Source organism: Rhinoraja longicauda, chromosome 3 (assembly GCF_053455715.1).
Source record: "Rhinoraja longicauda isolate Sanriku21f chromosome 3, sRhiLon1.1, whole genome shotgun sequence".
In the NCBI taxonomy this organism is placed as follows: domain Eukaryota; kingdom Metazoa; phylum Chordata; class Chondrichthyes; order Rajiformes; family Arhynchobatidae; genus Rhinoraja; species Rhinoraja longicauda.
This window is the reverse complement of record NC_135955.1, coordinates 99,792,003-99,812,657: the sequence shown is the minus strand read 5'-3', so window position 1 is coordinate 99,812,657 and position 20,655 is coordinate 99,792,003. Positions and strand designations below refer to the sequence as shown.

Genomic DNA, 20,655 nt, shown 5'->3' with positions numbered 1-20,655 from the left:
AATCCACTTTTGCAGCAGTGTCCTTCTGGAATTTGCCAGCTTTGTTAATGGAAATGAAGCTTGGCTATTCCTGGAGGTAAGTGTTGAAATCTGCCACCAGCATGTATTTTGTGCCATTGCTTCTCCCTGATCTTCCAATTGTTGCACATCATAAAGAACTACTGATTCATCAGCTGAAGATAATGGGTGGTAATCAGCAGGAGGTTTTCTTAGAGTCATAGAGCTATACAGCACTGAAATAGGCCCTTCAGCACACCTTGTCCATGCCGACTACATTGGCTTACTCGGCTAATCCTATTTGCCTGCACTTGGCCCATATCCCTCCAAATCCTTCCTATCCATATCATTTTCCATTCATCTTTTAAGCTTTATACAACTTTGGTCAAGTCGAATTTAGAGTATTGCGTGCAGATCTGTTCACCTGTTTTCCTGTATTATACTGTTCTATGTTCTATAGAATCATAGTCATACAGCACGGAAACGGGCTGTTTGGCCCAACTCGCCACGCTGATCAAAATGTCCCATCTAAGCTAGTCCCATTTGCCCGCATTTGGTCTGTATCTCCCAAATCCTTTCCTATCCATGTACCTGCCCCAAGTGTCTTTTGTGTTGTAGTACCTGCCTCAACTACCTCTTTTGGTAGCTCGTTCCATATACCCACCACCCTCCGAAAAACCTGCCCCTCAGGATCCTAACTTTCCCTGCTCACCGTAAACCTATATTGTTTGATTCTTGATTCCCCTACCCTGGGTAAAAAAAAACTCTTTGTTAATTCTCCCTATGAATTCCACACATGATTTTATACACTCTCTAGCATGCCCAATCTTTCCCTATGGCTCAGATCCTTGAATTCTGTCAATATTCTCGTAAATCTTCCCTGGGCTCTTTCCAGCTTAATTACATCCTTCTTTAGCAGGATTACCATAATTGAACACCATACTCCAAATGCAGCCTCACCAACATGTTCTACAACTGTAACCGAACATCCCAACTTTATACTCGATTTCGTGACTGATGAAGCCCAATGTGCAAAAGCCACCTTTACAACCCTATCTTCTAAAAATCATAATTGTATCTTTAGATCATAGTCATTCTCTCTGGAGGAGACGTTGCCTAATTTTCTTGCTTCCATTTACTGTCCAGAGAGACTATGGTTAGTGCATGTAGTAGCCATCGGATCCATATTCAATAATCTGTGAATATCTAGTGGAAAAGCTCTCGGCAATAGTTCTAATGGGCGTTAATTTCTAAGACCCTTTCCAGAATGAGGTGATTGGAAATCAATATTTTCTGATCAATGACAAAATGCACGTTTGTTTTGGCAATATTTTTTACCCCAAATCAAGAAATGTGTGCAATAAATTGCTTTAAAAAATAGCTTTTTAACATGGCTAATATGATCACTTTTGTGTTCAAACGGGGTGATTCAGTTGGAATTGCAATTTTGAGGAAGTGTACGTTTGCAGCTACAAACTAGATCTCTAGATGGCAGTCTGCTCACTAATATAATCAGTGGCCCAAGTTTTGTTACTTAAAATATCCTGCATGATATTTTTGAAGTTGAAATAATTTTGTATCCTGTCAATTTTCTGTTTATTATTGTCGTGAACACCTGACCAGAAGTTTATTTCTAATACAGTAGATGTAGCCCAGTCCATCACATAGACCAGACTTCCCACCATTGACTCCATCTGCACTTTACACTGCCTCGGGAAAGCAGCCAATATAATGCAAGACCTAGTCCAACTCTGGTCATTTCTTTTCCCTGCACCCGTCCAGCCGAAGGTACAGAAGCTTGACAGTGCGCACTCCCAGATTCAGGAACAGCTTCTTTCCCACTATTAAGGGAGAGTTAGATTTAGCTCTTAGGGTTAAAGGAATCAAGGGATATGGGGAAAAAGCAGGAATGGGGTACTGATTTTAGATGATCAGCCATGATCATATTGAATGGCGGTGCTGGCTCGAATGGCCTACTCCTGCACCTATTTTTCTGTTTCTATCAGGCTTCTGAACAGTCCTTCCATAACCTAGGGTTCTAGTCTGATTCACCTCCACCCCATTGCGGACACTGGACTTTGTGTAGGGAACTGCTGTACTATAATGCTGAGAACTATATGCTCCACTCTGCATCTTCCCCATTGCTCTGTCTATTGTACTAAACTTTGACTTGATTGTATTTATGTAAGGTTATCTGATCTAATTGATTAGCATGCAAAACAAATAATTTCACTGTACCTCGGTACACGTGTTAATAATAAACTTAAACCAGCTTGTTTGGCATTAGAGTTCAGTATATTTCCATTTGGATTATTCATTGAGAACTATTTCCTCCTTAGGTGCATGGAATGTATCGCACTACAGGAGCTAGCTTTGAAAAAGCTCAGCAGGAGTTTGCGTCGGGAGTAATGTCGAACAAAACTGTACAAACCGCTGCAGCAAATGCAGCCTCTACTGCTGCCCGTGGTGCTTTCAAAGGCAACCAAATTTAAGGGAGATGGGGAAGCACACCACCTCTCTACTCGCGTCTCATCTGTCATCACAACCATACTGATATCTATGAACATGGTCTCATCATAACTTCAGCATGAACCTTTATAAGGGGGAAAAAAATTAAAATCTTTACGTAGCCCTTGAATTAGGTTTTCGCATGGGCTAAAAATTGACAAACGGTACTCTTATACTTGCTTGACTGAAACATTCTTTTTTAATCGCTTTTTATTTTCCCTAGATATTTTGGATCAATCATACTGACCTTTGTTCTTTTTTTTGTTGTTAAAGCTGTAAATAGCATGTTTCACTGTCTCTTTAATATTGTATTTCTGAATTACTGGAGAATCTTGCATCTTCTGTGTTACACTGGATTGCTGTCTAATTTGCACGCATATTTGTGATATTGAAAAATTGTTTGTACTACCAGTGTACATTGGATTGGATTTTTTTTCTTCTGTGTGTCTGATGCATCATCTGTAACTGCCCCGAAAAACCCCACTTCCAAGTCAATGCTCAAGTACCTTTAACCATCTTTATTTGTTTGTAGTTTTTCCTCTTTGCTCTTTGTCTTTTAATTCAAAATGCCATCTATCACTCTTATACATTTTAGTGGTGTTATCACATGGTTGATTTGCTATTTCTATCATAATTGAGTACATGATCCAACCCAAGAATCCTAAATTGTTTTAGTGTAAACTGTGTGGCACTGTATAATTTGATGTTGTCAATTACAAGTGGAGTGAATTGTTTGAAATGTCTTTTGGAAATTGAACTACAATAATTAAGTATGTTGTGCCATCAACTATTACAAATTGACGGTACAAAACAAATTCCTGCCGTAAGCGTCTTTGAGAAATATGAACTCTGCTTGTAAAGGGTTGTACCTGCCCATTGCAATTGGATTTTTTTTTAAAAATCAACCATTGACATGTTCAATAGCATTTTGGGCTCTTGCCGGGCATCTCAGTTCATTGGATCATGTTTTGGAAATAATAATTTTTTTCTTTCCAGTTAAAATATTGCTTTAATTAGATTTCTGAAGGCTGTTTGAATAGAAGAGTTAAAAATTATTGAATTGACAGCTTGCTCTTTAAAATGTGACATCGATAAGTAAAGCAACTTGACTGTACTACAGTGAAGTGTTTCAGTCTTGTTGATCAATGAGATCATCTCTTGCATTTGCGGAGATAGTTCTTACGATTGGATGTTGGTTACGTGTCTAACCCAATTGCAAGTCTAATCTAGAAGCGGTGATATCATTTTTCTTCTTACTGTTGGTCTTTTTTATATCCACGCTGCTCCTTCCTAAAATCAGCAATGCCACTGAAGAAAATCTTGCTTCTATGATGGGCCTGAAGCAGAAAGAACTTTCCATTTTGCCAAAATGGATACCGTATTATGTGGCCGGATATAGTGAACATTGAACTGTATACGGTTACCTTGTGTATAGAGAATTCTTCAACACTGATTTAAGTTTTAATCTGAAGTACCCATTGAGTGCAGATATTTCAGAAGCAGAAGCTGGATTCAGTTAGCCAATCTATAATTGCACAAGTATTCATATATAGATCACAACCGCTTTGGTAATGTTTGGTAATTATCTTAAGGATAGCGGAGTCAGGGGGTATGGAGAGAAAGCAGGAACGGGGTACTGATTGAGAATGATCAGCCATGATTACATTGAATGGCGGTGCTGGCTCGAAGGGCCGAATGGCCTACTCCTGCACCTAGTGTCTATTGCAGTTCTGGTTAGTACAGCATAATGCAGTTCTTGCCAGGTCCACTTACCTGTTACAAATTTCCTTGCAATGCTGGAACTTTGTTTTCCACTTTATTTGACTGAAGACCTATTGAAGTGTGCAGTTTAGGTTCATTTTCTGTGTGTGTGTGTGTCTGTTAGCTTGACTTTTAGTTACAGTTGTTGGTTACGTAAGCTGACCAGGCATCATTGAAGTGTTGTTTTATTTATTTTACTTAAACATCATTTTTTTTCTGAGTTCATTGTATAAATTGTATTTTGAGGGATAATGTACACACTTGACTTTCAAAGCAGTTGTAACATTTTAAAGATATTCAAGGCATAATATGCATTGAAATGTACATTGTTTATAATGTTATGACTTAGTGTTGGACTAGATAGTTTCAGTTTGTAATGCCTCGAGTTTGTATGCACAAGTACCATAAACTTACCACTGCGGTTCCATCACCCATGACTATTAATTAACACTTTTGAACCGGTCAAGAGAAAGCAGAGAATTTAGTTTAATCCCACAATTGGAGCATGACATTTAATGCAATCAGGTGAACTCTATACTCTTGGTCACAGCACCACCCATTTACCTGTAAGTAGCAGGCACAGACAGAATATATACATCACCCATTCACCAGTGAATGGGATGAAAGAAAATAGGATGGCAGGCAAAGTTAATAATGCAAACTTTAATAACCCCCAAGCTTTGAACAAATGAGCTTGTAATAAGAGCATTTCCTCGCTTGCATATTTTAAACAAAATTGCAATTAAAATATATTTTTTAAATAAAAGTGAATGAAATCTTGATTTATACATATTTGAAAGGTTAGTTATGAAAATGTGAATGGAGTGCTTTTTAGTAGAATTATCATGATAACCAAACATCTTGTTTTGAATGGAATCAATGGTAAGTAACAAATTGTTCTGTTATTGGTACTTCTGTTAATGTTATACTAAATATTTTAATATTACAAGAGGCACTGAAGGAAATGTCATCCTTTGTTAATTTATATAATTAGTGATATTGGTGTATTTTCTACTTTTAAAAACTTTTGTTGTGCAGTACTGTGATAAATCTTAACTAAATTGTGAAATGGTGCAGAAATGGCAATTTTTGTCGAACAAAACCTTTGGGTATTCAAGACTCAATTTTCAATGGTAAATTCTTTCTCTGGAGTAAACAGAGTAACTGGAGCAAGCCTTATCCCACACTGCCACAGATGATTGTGAAATACATGCTAAATGTAGATATAGACTCTGAAGTTATCTTGGTGGTGAAGATTGAGGTTTATGTATCCTCTGGGGTGTCACTGTCTTATATGACAGTCTTGTTTATGAATTAAGTTATTGATTTGAAAAGTCTGAAAATCGATTCTCAGTGTTAAATGTGGCATATTGATTTGTGTACTGTGAGGGATTTTGGTGACATATTTGTAGTCTTGCCTTTTATATAAAATAAGTGCAAAACTTGAATCGTATGAAAAAACGTGATTGGTGACAGACGGTGAAGAATTTCTGTTTTGAAAGTTGAGGTGATTTATTTTATGTGATTATGGAGTAAATATAAATTCAATTTCACTTAATACGAAATTGAGAAACCTACGAGTTCTGTTTATCCATTTTGCTTCTTCAAAATGGGCTTAAGTCAATCAGAAGAGAGGCTTAATTGAATTTGCGAACCCTTTTAATGAGCCCGAGCAGTATGTCAGCAGCTCTGAGCTGCAGTTGAGCCATCTGATGTGGCATACAGCTATCCAAAGTAAATTATAGCTGGGAGCACATGGATCAAAAAATTGATAATACTGAGAAACTGCAGCAACACTATTAATCAAGGTTTCAGACATATGTTTCCGTTTGATAGATGGGGAAGAAAGAGAACTATGCACATGGAAATTTCTTTCAAAGAGTGGCTAAATGTTCCCTTCAGGCTTTAAAATCACTCCAAAGGGAGCATTTCCCATACTTTGTCAAGGGATAAGTAACGAGCTGACACTTAAATAAATTCAAATGGTGGAAGCCACTGAATGATTTAGAGTACCAGTGCCCTCCATAATGTTTGGGACAAAGACCCGCCATTTATTTATTTGCTTCTGTATTCCACAATTTGAGATTTGTAATAGAAAAAATCACATGTGGTTAAAGTGCACATTGTCAGATTTTAATAAAGGCCATTTTTATACATTTTGGTTTCGCCATGTAGAAATTACAGCAGTGTTTATACATAGTCCCCCCATTTCAGGGCACCATAATGTTTGGGACACAGCAATGTCATGTAAATGAAAGTAGTCATGTTTAGTATTTTGTTGCATATCCTTTGGATGCAATATCTGATTCATGGACATCACCAGTTGCTGGGTGCCTTCTCTGGTGATGCTCTGTCAGGACTGTATTGCAACCTTCTTTAGCTTATGCTTGTTTTGGGGGCTTCAGTTTTCTCTTCAGCATATAAAAGGCATGCTCAATTGTGTTCGGATCGGGTGATTGACTTAGCCACTCAAGAATTGACCATTTTGTAGCTTTGAAAAACTCCTTTGTTGCTTCAGCAGTATGTTTGGATCATCGTTGTCTTGCTGTAGAATGAACCGCTGGCCAATGAGTTTTGAGGCATTTGTTTGAACTTGAGCAGATAGGATGTGTCTATACACTTCAGAATTCATTATGCTACTACCATCAGCAGTTGCATCATCAATGAAGATAAATGAGCCAGTACCTTCAGCAGCCATACATGCCCAGGCCATAACACCCCCACCACTGTTTCACAGATGAGGTGGTATGCTTTGGATCTTGGGCAGTTCCTTCTCTCCTCCATACTTTGCTCTTGCCATCACTCTGATATAAGTTAATCTTCATCTCACCTGCGCACAAGACCTTTTTCCAGAACTGTGGTTGCTCTTTTAAGTACTTCTTGGCAAACTGTAACCTGGCCATCCTATTTTTGCGGCGAATCAGTGGTTTGCATCTTGCAGTATAGTCTCTGTATTTCTGTTCATGAAGTCACAAACCCACACCTGACTCCTGAAGAGTGTTTCTGATCTGTTGGACAGGTGTTTGGGGATTTTACTTTGTTATAGAGAGAATTCGGGGTGGCGGGTGGCGCCATCAACGATGGCAGCCTCGCCAACGGTCTGACTGACTTTTCGCCTTTTCTGTTATTTTTAGTGTGTTTTAAAAGTATGTGTTAATGTTCTCTAGTTTGCGTTATGTGGGGGAGGGGGGAGGGGGAAACTTTTTTTTCAATCTCTTACCTTGCCGGAGATGCGGTTGTTTTCTGGATCGTATCTCCGCTCACTCTGCGGCCTAACATCATGGAGCTGGTGGCCTTGCTCGAGACTGACTTTGAGCCCCATCACGGGGCCGTGGACTTACCTTCGGAGCCTGCGATCCCTTGCCTGGGATCGACGCTCCAACTGCGGGCTGCGGATTTCGCCACGAGGAGCTTGCAGTCTCAGGGTAGAGAGCGATGTCGGAAAGCTTCAAGTCGCAGAAGGTTCGTCCAGCCTCGAGCCGGGTCAGATCGCCTGGCCCAGGGGAGCTGAGGTTCCACACCCCCCCCCCCCCCCCCCCTCGGATGCAGGAGCTTGATCGCCCAAATGCCGCCGGCTATAGGAGCCAAGATCGTCCCATCACAGTGAGGAATGTTGAGGAGTCGCTGTGGTGGATGTTTATGTTAAAATGTATTTTGTGTGTTTTGTTGCTTTTTATTGGTATTACTGTATGGCAAATCGGATTCCTCGTAAGTTGCTAAACATACTTGGCTAATAAATTATGATTATGATTCTTCTGTCATCAGCTGTAGAGGTCTTCCTTGGCCTGCCTGTCCCTTTGCGATTAATAAGCTCACCAGTGCTCTCAATGATGTTCCAAACAGTTGATTTTGGTAAGCCTAAGGTTGGCTGGTGTCTCTTAACAGTTTTATTCTTGTTTCTCAGTCTCATAATTGCTGCTTTGACTTTCATTGGCACAACTTTGGTCCTCATGTTGATAACAGCAATAAAAGTTTCCAAAGGTGATGGACAGACTGGAGGAAAAACTGGGTGCTAAAATCTCTCTTGTACCTGCATGAAGGAAGCAATTGAAAACACCTGAGCAATTATAAACGCCTGTGAGGCCAAGTGTCCCAAACATTATGGTGCCCTGAAATGGGGGAACTATGTATAAACATTGCTATAATTTCTACATGGTGAAACTAATATGTATAAAAATGGCCTTTAATAAAATCTGACACTGATTTTTTCTATTACAAATCTCAAATTGTGGAGTACAGAGGCAAATAAATAAATGATGGGCCAAACATTATGATGCACAGAGTCTCTTGCCCAGAGTAGTCGAATCGAGGACCAGAGGACCTAGGTTTAAGGAGAAGAGGAAAAGATTTCATAGAAATCCGAGGGGGTAACTTTCACACAAAGGGTGGTGGGTGTATGGAACAAGCTGCCAGAGATAGTTGAGGCTGGGACTATCCCATCGTTTAAGAAACAGTTAGACGGGTACATGGATAGGACAGGTTTGAGGGATATGGACCAAGCGCAGGACCAAGCTGGGACATTGTTGGCCGGTGTGGGCGAGTTGTGCCGAAGGACCTGTTTCCACACTGTATCACTATGACTAAAAAAATTAACTAGTGAGGAAAAATGGAAGCTGGTTGACAAGCCTTCCAATTGAAGTGTTACACTGACAACATTTATTTTACACATTTTATTTGATGATGTTGGAATTCTCAAATCTGGGTTATTGAGAAAATTATAAAAATGTTAAAGATTGTATTAAAGATCATTGGGCAATAGACAATAGGTGCAGGAGGAGGCCATTCGGCCCTTCGAGCCAGCACCGCCATTCAATGTGATCATGGCTGATCATTCACAATCAGTACCCCGTTCCTGCCCTCTCCCCATACCCCCTGACTGCTATTTGGTTTTAAATAGTCATTTTATAATTAGATCCATTTTGATTTACCCCAATCGTAATGGGAGCTCATTAAGCCTTCTGAGAACTTGTACAAGAAAAATAAAGGAAGACTTGAAACTAAAAAGTATTCATAAGCCTGGCTTGAATTTCAGAATTAAGTATTTTAAAATGTGGGCTTTAGTCAGGAGGATTATTTGTCATTCCCTTAACTCATCAACTCACTGCTATATGTTTATTTTTCTTGCCATATTTTGTTGAAATAATAAGCCACCTCATTTCTCCCTGAATTCTTTTGATGTGACTTCTGTAATGAGCAGTTTAATAATCTTTCCACAATCATGTTTGGTGAAAATGTGTCACCTTATTCATTCTTTTGAGTATAGTAAATATTTTTAGCACCCTTCAATTAGATGATTTTATGGCTGGATACCTTGTTGGCATTTTATTGTTGATTTTGTTTTGTGAAGTTCTAACAGTGATATAAACAGCCAGTTTGGTGATCATTTTTAGATTCTGATGTGAATGCTGGCCTTTGAGAAACGCGATTAGTCCAAAGTTGGGATTTGAAAGTTAAAGGTTTACTGGGAATTTACAAACTGGTACATGTGCAGGCAAAGGTTTTTTTCTTCTCCCAGAAGGGTTTCCCCCCCCCCCCCAGGATATAGGGCTCTTTGAAGAAACTGGATGATGTAATGGGAAGCAAGATGGTATGGTTTTCTAAAGGGTTAAAATACAAATGGACCAAGAGGATGTTTTCATTGAAGCCTATCTTGTGAAATTCTTTCCAAATTGATGTTACCACAACACAAGTAACATTGGTTTTAGAAACAGTAAACTTGTGCAATGAAATTAAGCAATATTTGTCCAAGGAAGTTTGCTGTGTGATGTATTTATAATCTAATTTGGCAGAATGTATAAATTTTGCACAGTCTCTAACTTTTCAAAATGCAGTGTTTTATCTCATTTCAATCAACCGATCATAGCATTATGATTTGTAAAGTTCTGCATCAACAGGATTTTTTTTTCAAAAAAAAAGTAACATGTTGTTCACCCTTCTACAATAGTCTGTCAAGCATAGTTTTATTTCATGGTCTTGAAATGCTACCGTGAATATTTTAAGTTCATAATCATCTTGCATTAAAGATCTGGAATTATTAACTTCACCCTATTAATTTGTATATTTTGTAAATTGCATTTGCCATTGTTTGGAGTTGTATTATAATGTACAAATGCGCTTTCACCCTAAAATAAAAATACAAACGACTGAAGAGCAGTTCCAATGTTATTGTTTGTGTTCACTTTGGTCTTGCTATGTTGAAGGATATGGCACCTAATTCTAGAAAATGGTGTAAAAGAACATTTGACAAAAATGCTTCATTTTGTTGCAATTTTGTATAAACATTACAAATTCAGGGATTCATGATTTAGGGTGGAGATATTTCTAAATTGCGGTATCTAATTTGAAGGATTGTATTTATGAAACCCCCTCTTTCTATTTAGCAGAAGGAGAACAAGAAAAATGTTTTTAAAAAACACGGCAAAATGTAGAGCTGTTGGAAATGCTTGACAGGTCCAGCTTTGCTAGTGCAGAGGGAACAATTTGCCCGCATTACATATGGATGACATACAGTAGAAATGACCAGTTGTGATAATAACAGAAGTAAGTTACCTGAAGTTGTTGAATTTGATGTCAGAATTGGCAAAGCTGGAACTTGCTGAAACACGCTGAATGGTGTTTCTCGAGCTGGTGTTGGGCTTTGTTATATCAGTGCAGGAGGCCGCAGGCATGTATTTGTAGTTCAGACATTCAGCATGGAAACTGTGCCCTTTAGCCCACTGAGTCCACGCCAACCATCGATCACCCGTTCACACTAGTTATTTTTAATTTTATTTTCTCATCCACTCCCTGCACACTAGCGCCAATTTGCAGGGGCCAGTTTACCTACAAACTCGCACGTCTTTGGGACGTGAGAGGAAACCAGAGTATCTGGGGGAAACCCACGCCATCACAGGGAGAACATGCAAACTCCGCAGACTGCACCCGAGGTCAGGATCAAACCCAGATCCCTGGCGTTGTGAGGCAGCAACTGTGCCACTGTGCTGCCCAAATTAGGTACCTGGATAGGAGACAGCAGGTAAAACTGCTGGTTTAGGAAGTTACCCGAGGTGTGGATTGAGACTGACGAATAAACCATTATCGTGGAGGGTACAATCACATCAAAGCATCCAAAGGGAAGAAGATGATGTTTGTTGGTGTCATCACATTGAGAAATAATGGAGGATGAACCATAACTGGAGGCTAGTGAATTGAAAGGCAAAAAGAGGAAGGAATAGGCTGAGAACAAAAGACCAGTGAATGGGACAGACACTCTTGAAACCCCTGTCAATGACTGGAACAAAATCCGAGGATGGGTGCTATTGTACGCCCTTTAGCCTTCAACAACTCCTTCCAAGTTCCATGTAACACCTCTCCCATTACCTCTTCCATTCCCACCATCCATGGACCCTATTCTTCCAGGTGAAGCAACATTTCACTTTTACTTGTTCAAATCTAGGGCATTGCATTGCCTATCATGGCAACTTCTTTGAGTATATAAATAATATGTGATGAAGGATGGAGGCGTGAGAAAAAAATGTTTTAATCTGTCTCTTACAATGTTAACTGGCATAATATTTTATGTTCCCGGTTTCTAATTCCTCGTAGCTAACCATTTCAACTCTGCTTCCCATTCCCATACTGACCTTGCTGCCCTGAGCCGCGTCCAATGTCGGAGTGAGGCCACATGTTAACTGGAGCACCTCACATCCTGCTTGGGTAGCTTATATCTCAATTTTGGGTATCCAACCACAACAATCTCTGGCTTCACAGTTTGCACTTCTTATCCTCTCATCTCGCAACCGTTTATCTTCCTCCCATGTCTGGTCTGGTCTTGTCTTCATCCACCCATCTGCAGATCAAACCCCACTCATTTATCACTTGTCAGCCTTTATCCCTTCACTACCTCTCATCTGGCTTTCTCCCCACTACTACAAGGTGAAGTCTGAAACGTCACCTTTCCATGTCCTCGGGAGATGCCGCCTGACCTGCTGAGTTACTTCAACCCATTGTGCCTTATGCTATTTCTTTTCATAGAAAAGTTTCAAAACTCAATTGTGAAGAAAACAGTCATACAACACATAGAGCCATGTTGTAGTTATGAAATGCACACAGCTTTAATACTCCAAATTTGCCCACAAATTTCAGCATTTTGGAAACATAGAAATACAAACAGCACAGCTGAATTTTCTTGTTACGAAAGCAATACGGTAAATGGCCAGCTTGGACATTTCCTGGAATGCTCAGCGGAATCACTAAACTAGGTTAGCAGAAACAACAGTGAGACACGAAGAACGGTCTCGAATGAAACGTCACCTATACATGTTCTCCAGAGATGCTGTCTGACCAGCTGAGTTGCTCCAGCACTTTGTGTCTTTTGCAGCAGAAATGACAGCTTGGTTTATAGTTACAAACACCGTAGCTGTATAGTAATAGTGGTTACTGGTGTCACAATCAATTTGAATTGTTATTAATGGAGAGCTGTGATTATATTTTGCTTTGGAATTTGTGTTTAGTAAATCTCCATCAACAGGCAGAAAACTCAGTTGAACTATAGAAAGAAACAGTGGTAATTGAGCCCCAACGAAAAAGCATGATATCCAGCTGACCATTTAACAATCAACTATCACAGTATTCCATCATGATGGCAGAACACTATCATCACAGTGAAAATAGCATGCAAAGTAACTTTGAAAGAGCTGAACAAAACTGTTTTTCTGTAAAATTGATTACACCGATATTTTTCCCCCCCAATTCGTACCTCATTGTCCAACAAAGCAGAGCCTGAATAGTGTATTGAGGTTAATATAGCAGAAATGTCATTTAAAAACAATATTGATTGTTCATGATTAGTGGTTGAATGTTACATCCTTTATCAATCATTCTTTATGTACATATTAAATTCGGTATAATAAAACGACATAGGAAATGATGAAAACCACATACATTTGTCAAAGGGAACATTGGCAGTAAAAGAAAAGAATCACCAGCATCTGAATTGTTACTCGTGTATTACTAAATTGGTCCCTACAAATCCTACACCACGCCATCATAGATGCTCCCCACTTGCACTTCTATCTTTGCTCTCTCTGAAGAAAGGTCCTGGGTCTGCACTTGAGTTGGCAAGGGGAACTCGGGTACGAGTCACATCTGCCTCCCTTTACTCACTAACTAGTGGTTTCTTTGGCAGCTCTGTTCAATCCAGCAGTAGCTTTAGAAAAAAAAACAAAGCGTGAGGCTGGGGGTTTGGCTGGAATTTAGAAATCTGAATATTATTTGAGAATTGATGTAACAAAGTGAACACCTGAGATCACAACTTCAATAACACTCATAAGTTATAGGAGCAGAATTAGACCATCTGGCCCATTCAGTCTACTCCGCCATTCAATCATGGCTGATCTATCATTCCCTCTTAACCCCATTCTCCTGCCTCATCCCCTTAAGCCCTGACACCGTTAATACTGTTAAGGAATCTTAAAATATTGCTGGATCAAGGGATATTTTGTTTTTATAAAGTGGCTCCAGGAACTAAAATGTTCACCGCAGCTCCTAATCAAAATCCACTCCCCTTCTACCATGTACGAATGCTCTATAAACAATTTCAATTTCTTTATTCATTATTGCACATTTTTCACACATGGTGTAAATTTTAAATAATGGCTAAAATCTTAAAAGACTATGGCACCTAACATTAAACATATTGACTTAATGAACATCAGCCAGGACTTTTATTTATTTAAAGGTGGTCAATATATAATCGCAGAGCTAAAAAAAAACCACAGGTTTATCGGCACAGATAATATTTGGCAAGCCAATTTCTGCAGCCCATTCACTTTCCTTATTCACAAACAGCCTGCGAGTCTTCGGAAAGACTTCCCTTCTATTTACTTCCACAACAGTTCAGTCCTGACGTTGCATCACTGTGTTTTGGGCGCATCTTTGCCATCAGTACGTGCATACATGTCACAGCTAACAAATCTGGGCAGTTTCAAAGAATGCACAACTTGTGCTTTTTCTTCCCAAACTCAATTCTCCCCATTCCTGCCCTTCCAGAAAAATCAATTATTTTGGCAATCTTGAGTTCTAATTCTCAAGTGCCTGGAATTTTCCTTACTTGAAATGATATACGGTAGACTTTAAAAAAAATCAAATTCAACTCCTGAAACTCTTACTCTCCGTGTCGTATCTAACTGGCAGTGGATCATGATTACGTGATGCCGGAGGGATAAGTTTGACAGCAAATGGTATGCACCCAGTGATAATTTGCATTGAAAATTGCTCACATAATGGTAAATGTTTCTCAGAATAGCCAAGGACGGCCAATACTCACTAATATTAAGGTGTGATGATTCTCACAAGTCACTCACAGTGGTTTTAAGCATTTTCTTTGGCAAATGCCAGGATCAGAAATAGCATCAACATTTCAGCAATTAAAAAAGTTTAATATTGCTGGGACCAACTACTGTATTACAAGTTGTTTATTCACATTATTCAAATGTTAGCTTCATGCTGACCTTAGACTTGTGACTATCTCGGCAAGTAACTGTGCATTAAAACCAGCTTTATCTGAAAGATAAAACTCATGCCATTTTATTTCAGTTGACCTCATAAAAAAGTTTACAACAACATCCTTTCAACTTAAGAGATTTATACCAAGGTCATACTTTGATCTCCCCTTTACTTTCATTCAACCAATTATCTTAAGCATGCTCAAAGTCTATATGCCAGAGAAAATAACTTGAAGCAGTCTACTGTACTCTTCAAGAGGGTTAATGTGCACCAATTTCATGCACTTTTATTTTAATAGTTTGGGTGATTTTCTTACTAATGTGCGAGACCATTCGATTAAGGAATGAACAGCACTTTTTCTGGTCTTGATTCATAAACATGCTGGTGAAATTGGAAATAAGATGCTGCACAAATTTTATAAAGGTTCTTGGTTGTAATGTTGGAAGATGCAGTCTGCATTCCACTGCAAATGAAAGTTTAGACTGGAAATTGTTTTCCTTTGACAATTTAGAACATTTTTCTGAATTATCCATCAGCGTTTTGAATGCATACAGAAGAGCTTCAATCACCTCTGTCATGTGAAGTGGCTTTAACGTATTAACTCTTTATGTGTCCAAGACTGTGGAGCATTGTTGCAGATAGAATGAAAAAGCAAGTTCAAACGTTTCTCCATGAAAGCTCCGGGTTTTTGTGAGACATTTGGATGGAAGTCAGGTCCAAATCACTGCCAAACGCATGAATTTTAAATTCAATAGGAAGATAGCAAGTGGCCATAATTTCCGGTGCCCCATTTCAAAAACAAATAGAGAATCGCTGAGATGCAAAGGTGTTTTCTCACAGCAAGCAGATGAGATTCTTCCCTTCTTCAATTTCTTCCTGTACTTTATCACTCGATGTTGCAATTTCTGCTTGGGCTGATAACACCGCACAAAGGAATGTGAGGACTGTTCCACCAACCGCTGTGTAAAAGGCCCAGCCCAGAGAACAGGCACCTAACTGATAAGGTGAAACGTCCGGTCCACAGTAGTCCACCACCTTCTGAGAACCCCAGCCGGCAGGATGCAGGATGAGGCCAAGAATTAGGAAGAGGCCTGGAAGAAACAACAAATGAAATGCATAAGCACACAACAGATTTGCACGGTATGGCTGTTCAAGCATTGTGGATAGTTTTTAATGGGGAAAAACTCATAACAATTGAAGGGCTGCACAGTGGCACTGCAGTGAAGCTGCTACCTCACAGCGTCAGAGACCCAGGTCTGGTCCTGACCTCTGGTGGCTGCCTATATGGAATTTGCACATTCTTCCTATCGCCGCGTGGGTGTCCTCCTGTTGCTCCGGTTTTCTCCCACATCCCAAAGATGTGCGAGTTTGTAGGTTAATTGTCCTCTGTAAATTGTCCCTAGTGCGCAGGGAGTGGATGGGTAAGTGGGATAACGTAGAACTAGTGTCAACGGGTGACCAATGGTTGATGTGGACTCAGTGAGGGCCTGAAGGGACTGTTTCCATGCTGCATTTTTTCAATCAATCAATCAATCAATCAATCAAATCTAACTACATGATATATTTTTCCAAGATTTGTTCAATAGACAATAGGTGCAGGAGGAGGCCATTTGGCCCTTCTAGCCAACACCGCCATTCAATGTGATCATGGCTGATCATTCTCAATCAGTACCCCGTTCCTGCCTTCTCCCCATACCCCCTGACTCCGCTATCCTTAAGAGCTCTATCCAGCTCTCTCTTGAATGCATTCAGAGAATTGGCCTCCACTGCCTTCTGAGGCTTGCTTTCCTGTAGGTGCTTGGCAGAAGTCATTGGAAACCTAAATGACTACTTTTAATCTAGTTTAGTTTAGTCTTGTTTAGAGATACAGCGAGGGAACACGGAGTCCACGCCAACCATCAATCACCTGTACACTAATTCTATGTTATTCCATTTTCGCATCCTACGCACTAGGGGAAATTTACAGAAGCCGATCAAAGTACAAACCTGCAGATCTTTTGGGATCAAGCACCCGGAGAAAACCCACGCGGTCACAGGGAGAACGTACAAACTCCATACAGATGGCACCCATCGTCAGTATCAAACCAGGGTCTCTGGCGCTGTAAAATAGCAACTCTACTGCTGTGTCACCATGCCATATTTAGAGTGTATCAAGCCAAATAGTGAATACTACTGTATCTGGCCAAGTTGAGGCCAGTTCATTGGCTATATTTAAGAGGGAGTTAGACATGGCCCTTGTGGCTAAAGGGATCAGGGGGTATGGAGAGAAGGCAGGTACGGGATACTGAGTTGGATGATCAGCCATGATCATATTGAATGGCGGTGCAGGCTCGAAGGGCCGAATGGCCTACTCCTGCACCTATTTTCTATGTTTCTATGTTTATTGACTGTGGGATCCTCATAATTAAACACTATCCTGAACTTGTCCAAAGTCCACCCTTACTTTCGACAAAGTCTTCATTCGATAGCTACCTGGATCTGGAACCCATCAAATTGTTCCACAGAGACTGAGATAAGATGCCAGACTGTACATCCAGCTCAATACTAGTACAATTAATGTACTCCTAGGACATAAAGTGCTGGAGTAACTCAGCGGGTCAGGAAGCATCTTTGGAGAACATGGATAGGTGATGTTTCCAGTCAGAACTCTTCTTTTTTTAGTTTAATTTAGTTTATTATTGTCCAGTAAAGGTCAATTAAAGATAGCTCAAGAGTAGATGAGGTAGATGGTAGGTCGGGATTGCTCTCTAGTTGTTGATAGGATGATTCAGTTGCCTGATAAAAGTGGGAAGAAACTGTTCCTGAATCTGGAGGTGTACTTTTTCACACTTCTTGCCCAACGGGAGTGGGGAGAAGAGGGGTTGAGTCATCCTAGATTATGCCCCTGACCTTGCAGAGACAGCATTGTGTAGATAGAGTTTGAAGAAATGCCCTGACCCAAAACGTCACCTATCCATGTTCTTCTGAGATGCTACTTGACCGGCTGAGTTACTCCAGCACCTTATGTCCTTTTGTCAGCAGTTCCTTGTTTCGACTGTCCTCTGTGATGGGTTAGTGCAAGCAGCTCTCATTTATCTACCTGAGAACAGCCCTGCCACATTTATACACACCATTTTTCATACTGTTAGATTGCTAAAGTTGAACAACCATGGGTGCATAGGAATATTCTAAAAGGTTAAAAGCTGAGGATTGTCAGAAACGGTAATTCATTTGGCTGCGTCATGTGTGAAAATGCATCTTAAAACATATTTTGGAGGAATTATGGGGCTACTTTGATTTTGAGTGTTCCTTGCTTGTATTTGATAGAATCTCCTTCATTCTTTCCACCCAGCCTTCAATAACTTGCTTTGTTTACAATTCACCAAGATATCGTTTCAGCAATACTTCCATTGTTTTTTTAAATTCTCTGATATGGAAAAGGAACTATGAGAAATATTCTACTTTAAGGGCAATTAATAGGAAGATATCCTCACTCTATTTCAAACAAAATTGTAAATCCAAATAAGGTTCATCACAAGAATGCTCAAACAGATTAGGTACATTTACTGCAGCTTTAATAAATCGTGGACATGGATTCATATGGAACATGACCGTACATGGTAATTTTCCAATTTTTGGAAGCGTGTTTGCTTATTTTTTGTTGTCTTTTGTCTAAATTATTTTCAGAATGTGGACAAAATTCTATCTGGAATAAGTTTCCAGACATGCATTAAAATCATTGTACCACAATTGTAATTGAAGTAATCATAACTGAAATTCTTGTTTAAAATATGTCATGCAAGATTCAGTTTTAATTGGTCACATGACAAAAATCTACTGCAGGACAAAATCTCCCTAGACCAGTTTAGTTTATAGAGATACAGCACGGAATCAGACACGTCAGCCCACCGAGCGCGTGGACTAGCGATCATCCCCGTACGTACACTAGCACTATCCTACACACTCTAGGGACAATTGAGAATTTTACCGAAGTCAATTAACCTACAGACCTGTGAGTGTTTGGAGTGTGGGAGGAAACTGGAGCACCCAGAGAAAACCCACACAGTCACAGGGATAACGTACAAACTCCGGACAGCACGCATTGTCAGGATCGAACCCAGGTGTCCAGTGTGGTAAGGCAGACAATAGACAATAGGTGCAGGAGGAGGCCATTCGGCCCTTCGAGCCAGCACCGCCATTCAATGTGATCATGGCTGATCATTCTCAATCAGTACCCCGTTCCTGCCTTCTCCCCATACCCCCTGACTCCGCTATCCTCAAGAGCTCTATCTAGCTCTCTCTTGAATGCATTCAGAGAATTGGCCCCCACTGCCTTCTGAGGCAGAGAATTCCACAGATTCACAACTCTCTGACTGAAAAAGTTTTACCTCATCTCCGTTCTAAATGGCCTACCCCTTATTCTTAAACTGGGGCAGCAACTCCACCGCAGTGCCGCCCCTAATTCATAATGGGTCTCACTACATAATATGACACATTTAAAAGAACCATGAATGTCCACAGGGAATCATGTGTACAATGTCGTCCCTCAGTGCCCATACAAAAAACTCAAACACATTTGCCACTAGGGTAGCTGGAAAGGGTGAAAAGATTTACGAGGATATTGCCATGACTCGAGGGCCTGAGCAAAAAGCAGAGGTTGAGCACGCTAGGATTATATTCCTTGTAGCACAGGCAAATAAAGGGTGATCTTATAGAGCTGTACAAAATCATGAGAGGAATAGATTGGGTAAATGCACCGAGTCTCTTGCCCAGAGTGGGGGAATCGATAACCAGAAGACATAGGTTTAAGATGAGGGGAGGGGGAGATTTAATAGGAACCTGAGGGGTAACCTTTTTTACACAAAGGGTGGTGGGTGTATGGAACAAGCTGTGGGAGGAGGTAGTTGAGGCAGGGACTATCGCGCCATTTAAGAAACATTTAGGCAGGTAGATGGATAGAATGGGTTTATAGGGATAATGTCATAAGGAATAGGACTAGAATTAGGCCATTGGGCCCATCAAGTCTACTCTGCCATTCAATCATGGCTGATCTATCTCTCCCTCCTAACCTCATTCTCCTGCCTTCGTCCCATAACCCCTGACACCCGTACAAATCAAGAATCTATCTATCTCTGCCTTAAAGATATCCACTGACTTGGCAAAGAATTCCACAGATTCACTACAGTCTGGCTAAAGAAATTTCCCCTCATCTCCTTCCTAAAAGAATGGATGTGGGTCATATGCAGGCAGGTGGAACACGTGTAGATGGGACATGTTGGCCGGTGTGGGCAAGTTGGGCTGAAGGGCCTGTTTCCACACTGTATCACTCTGTGACTACTACATCATCAGCTAAATCAAGAAATCTGGAACTTCTATTCCCAACAGCAAGCTCTGCTTGAAGCAATTTACTTAAGAGAATTTGTATTTTTATCAACTAACAGAGAACACCAGAAGCATTAGAAATATTTGCCATTGAAGTTCAAGAGCATGTAATTAGCAGAAATTAACAAGTGGAGATTAATCTTGAGACAGCATAACGGTGGTCTGAGCTGGCCCAGAAACCTATGAGTGTAAGTGGTTATGTTAGCAGATTAGTAACCAGGGACTTGGACTAATAAATCAGAGAATGTAAGTTGAAGTTTTAGCAAGGAAAACAGAATTTGAATTTCATTTAAAAAAACAAAAATCTGGAATTATAAACTGACATAATTAAAGTGCCCACAAAACTCTCAGATTGTCTGTAAAACCATACTGGAGCAGTAATGTTCTTTGGGATGGAGACTTTTTCGGACACACTCCACCCACATATAATTCCAGTCTCAGTTAATATTATTGCTGCCGTCTTAAATTCTGCTCCAAATGAAATTGATCTTGCTGGTGATGGACAGAATTCATGATGATTTAAAAAATCCATCAGCTTTTTAT

The 20,655-nt window shown here is 40.0% G+C and overlaps 2 protein-coding genes across 6 annotated transcripts in view; one reads left to right on the top strand and one right to left on the bottom strand.

Moving 5' to 3' along the window:
• The window catches only part of scamp1 (secretory carrier membrane protein 1), a 40,830-nt gene extending 37,433 nt beyond the window's left edge, over positions 1 to 3,397 (top strand). For both annotated transcript variants that reach the window (XM_078396750.1, XM_078396751.1), the window contains one exon: positions 2,337 to 3,397. In XM_078396750.1, the coding sequence (XP_078252876.1) occupies positions 2,337 to 2,489 (153 nt within the window). In that variant the 3' untranslated portion in view covers positions 2,490 to 3,397. The remainder of the gene's footprint in view (positions 1 to 2,336) is intronic.
• Positions 3,398 to 12,356: 8,959 nt separating this feature from the next.
• lhfpl2a (LHFPL tetraspan subfamily member 2a) overlaps positions 12,357 to 20,655 on the bottom strand; it is a 205,979-nt gene continuing 197,680 nt past the window's right edge. For all 4 annotated transcript variants that reach the window (XM_078396747.1, XM_078396746.1, XM_078396748.1 and 1 more), the window contains one exon: positions 12,357 to 15,842. In XM_078396747.1, the coding sequence (XP_078252873.1) occupies positions 15,586 to 15,842 (257 nt within the window). In that variant the 3' untranslated portion in view covers positions 12,357 to 15,585. The remainder of the gene's footprint in view (positions 15,843 to 20,655) is intronic.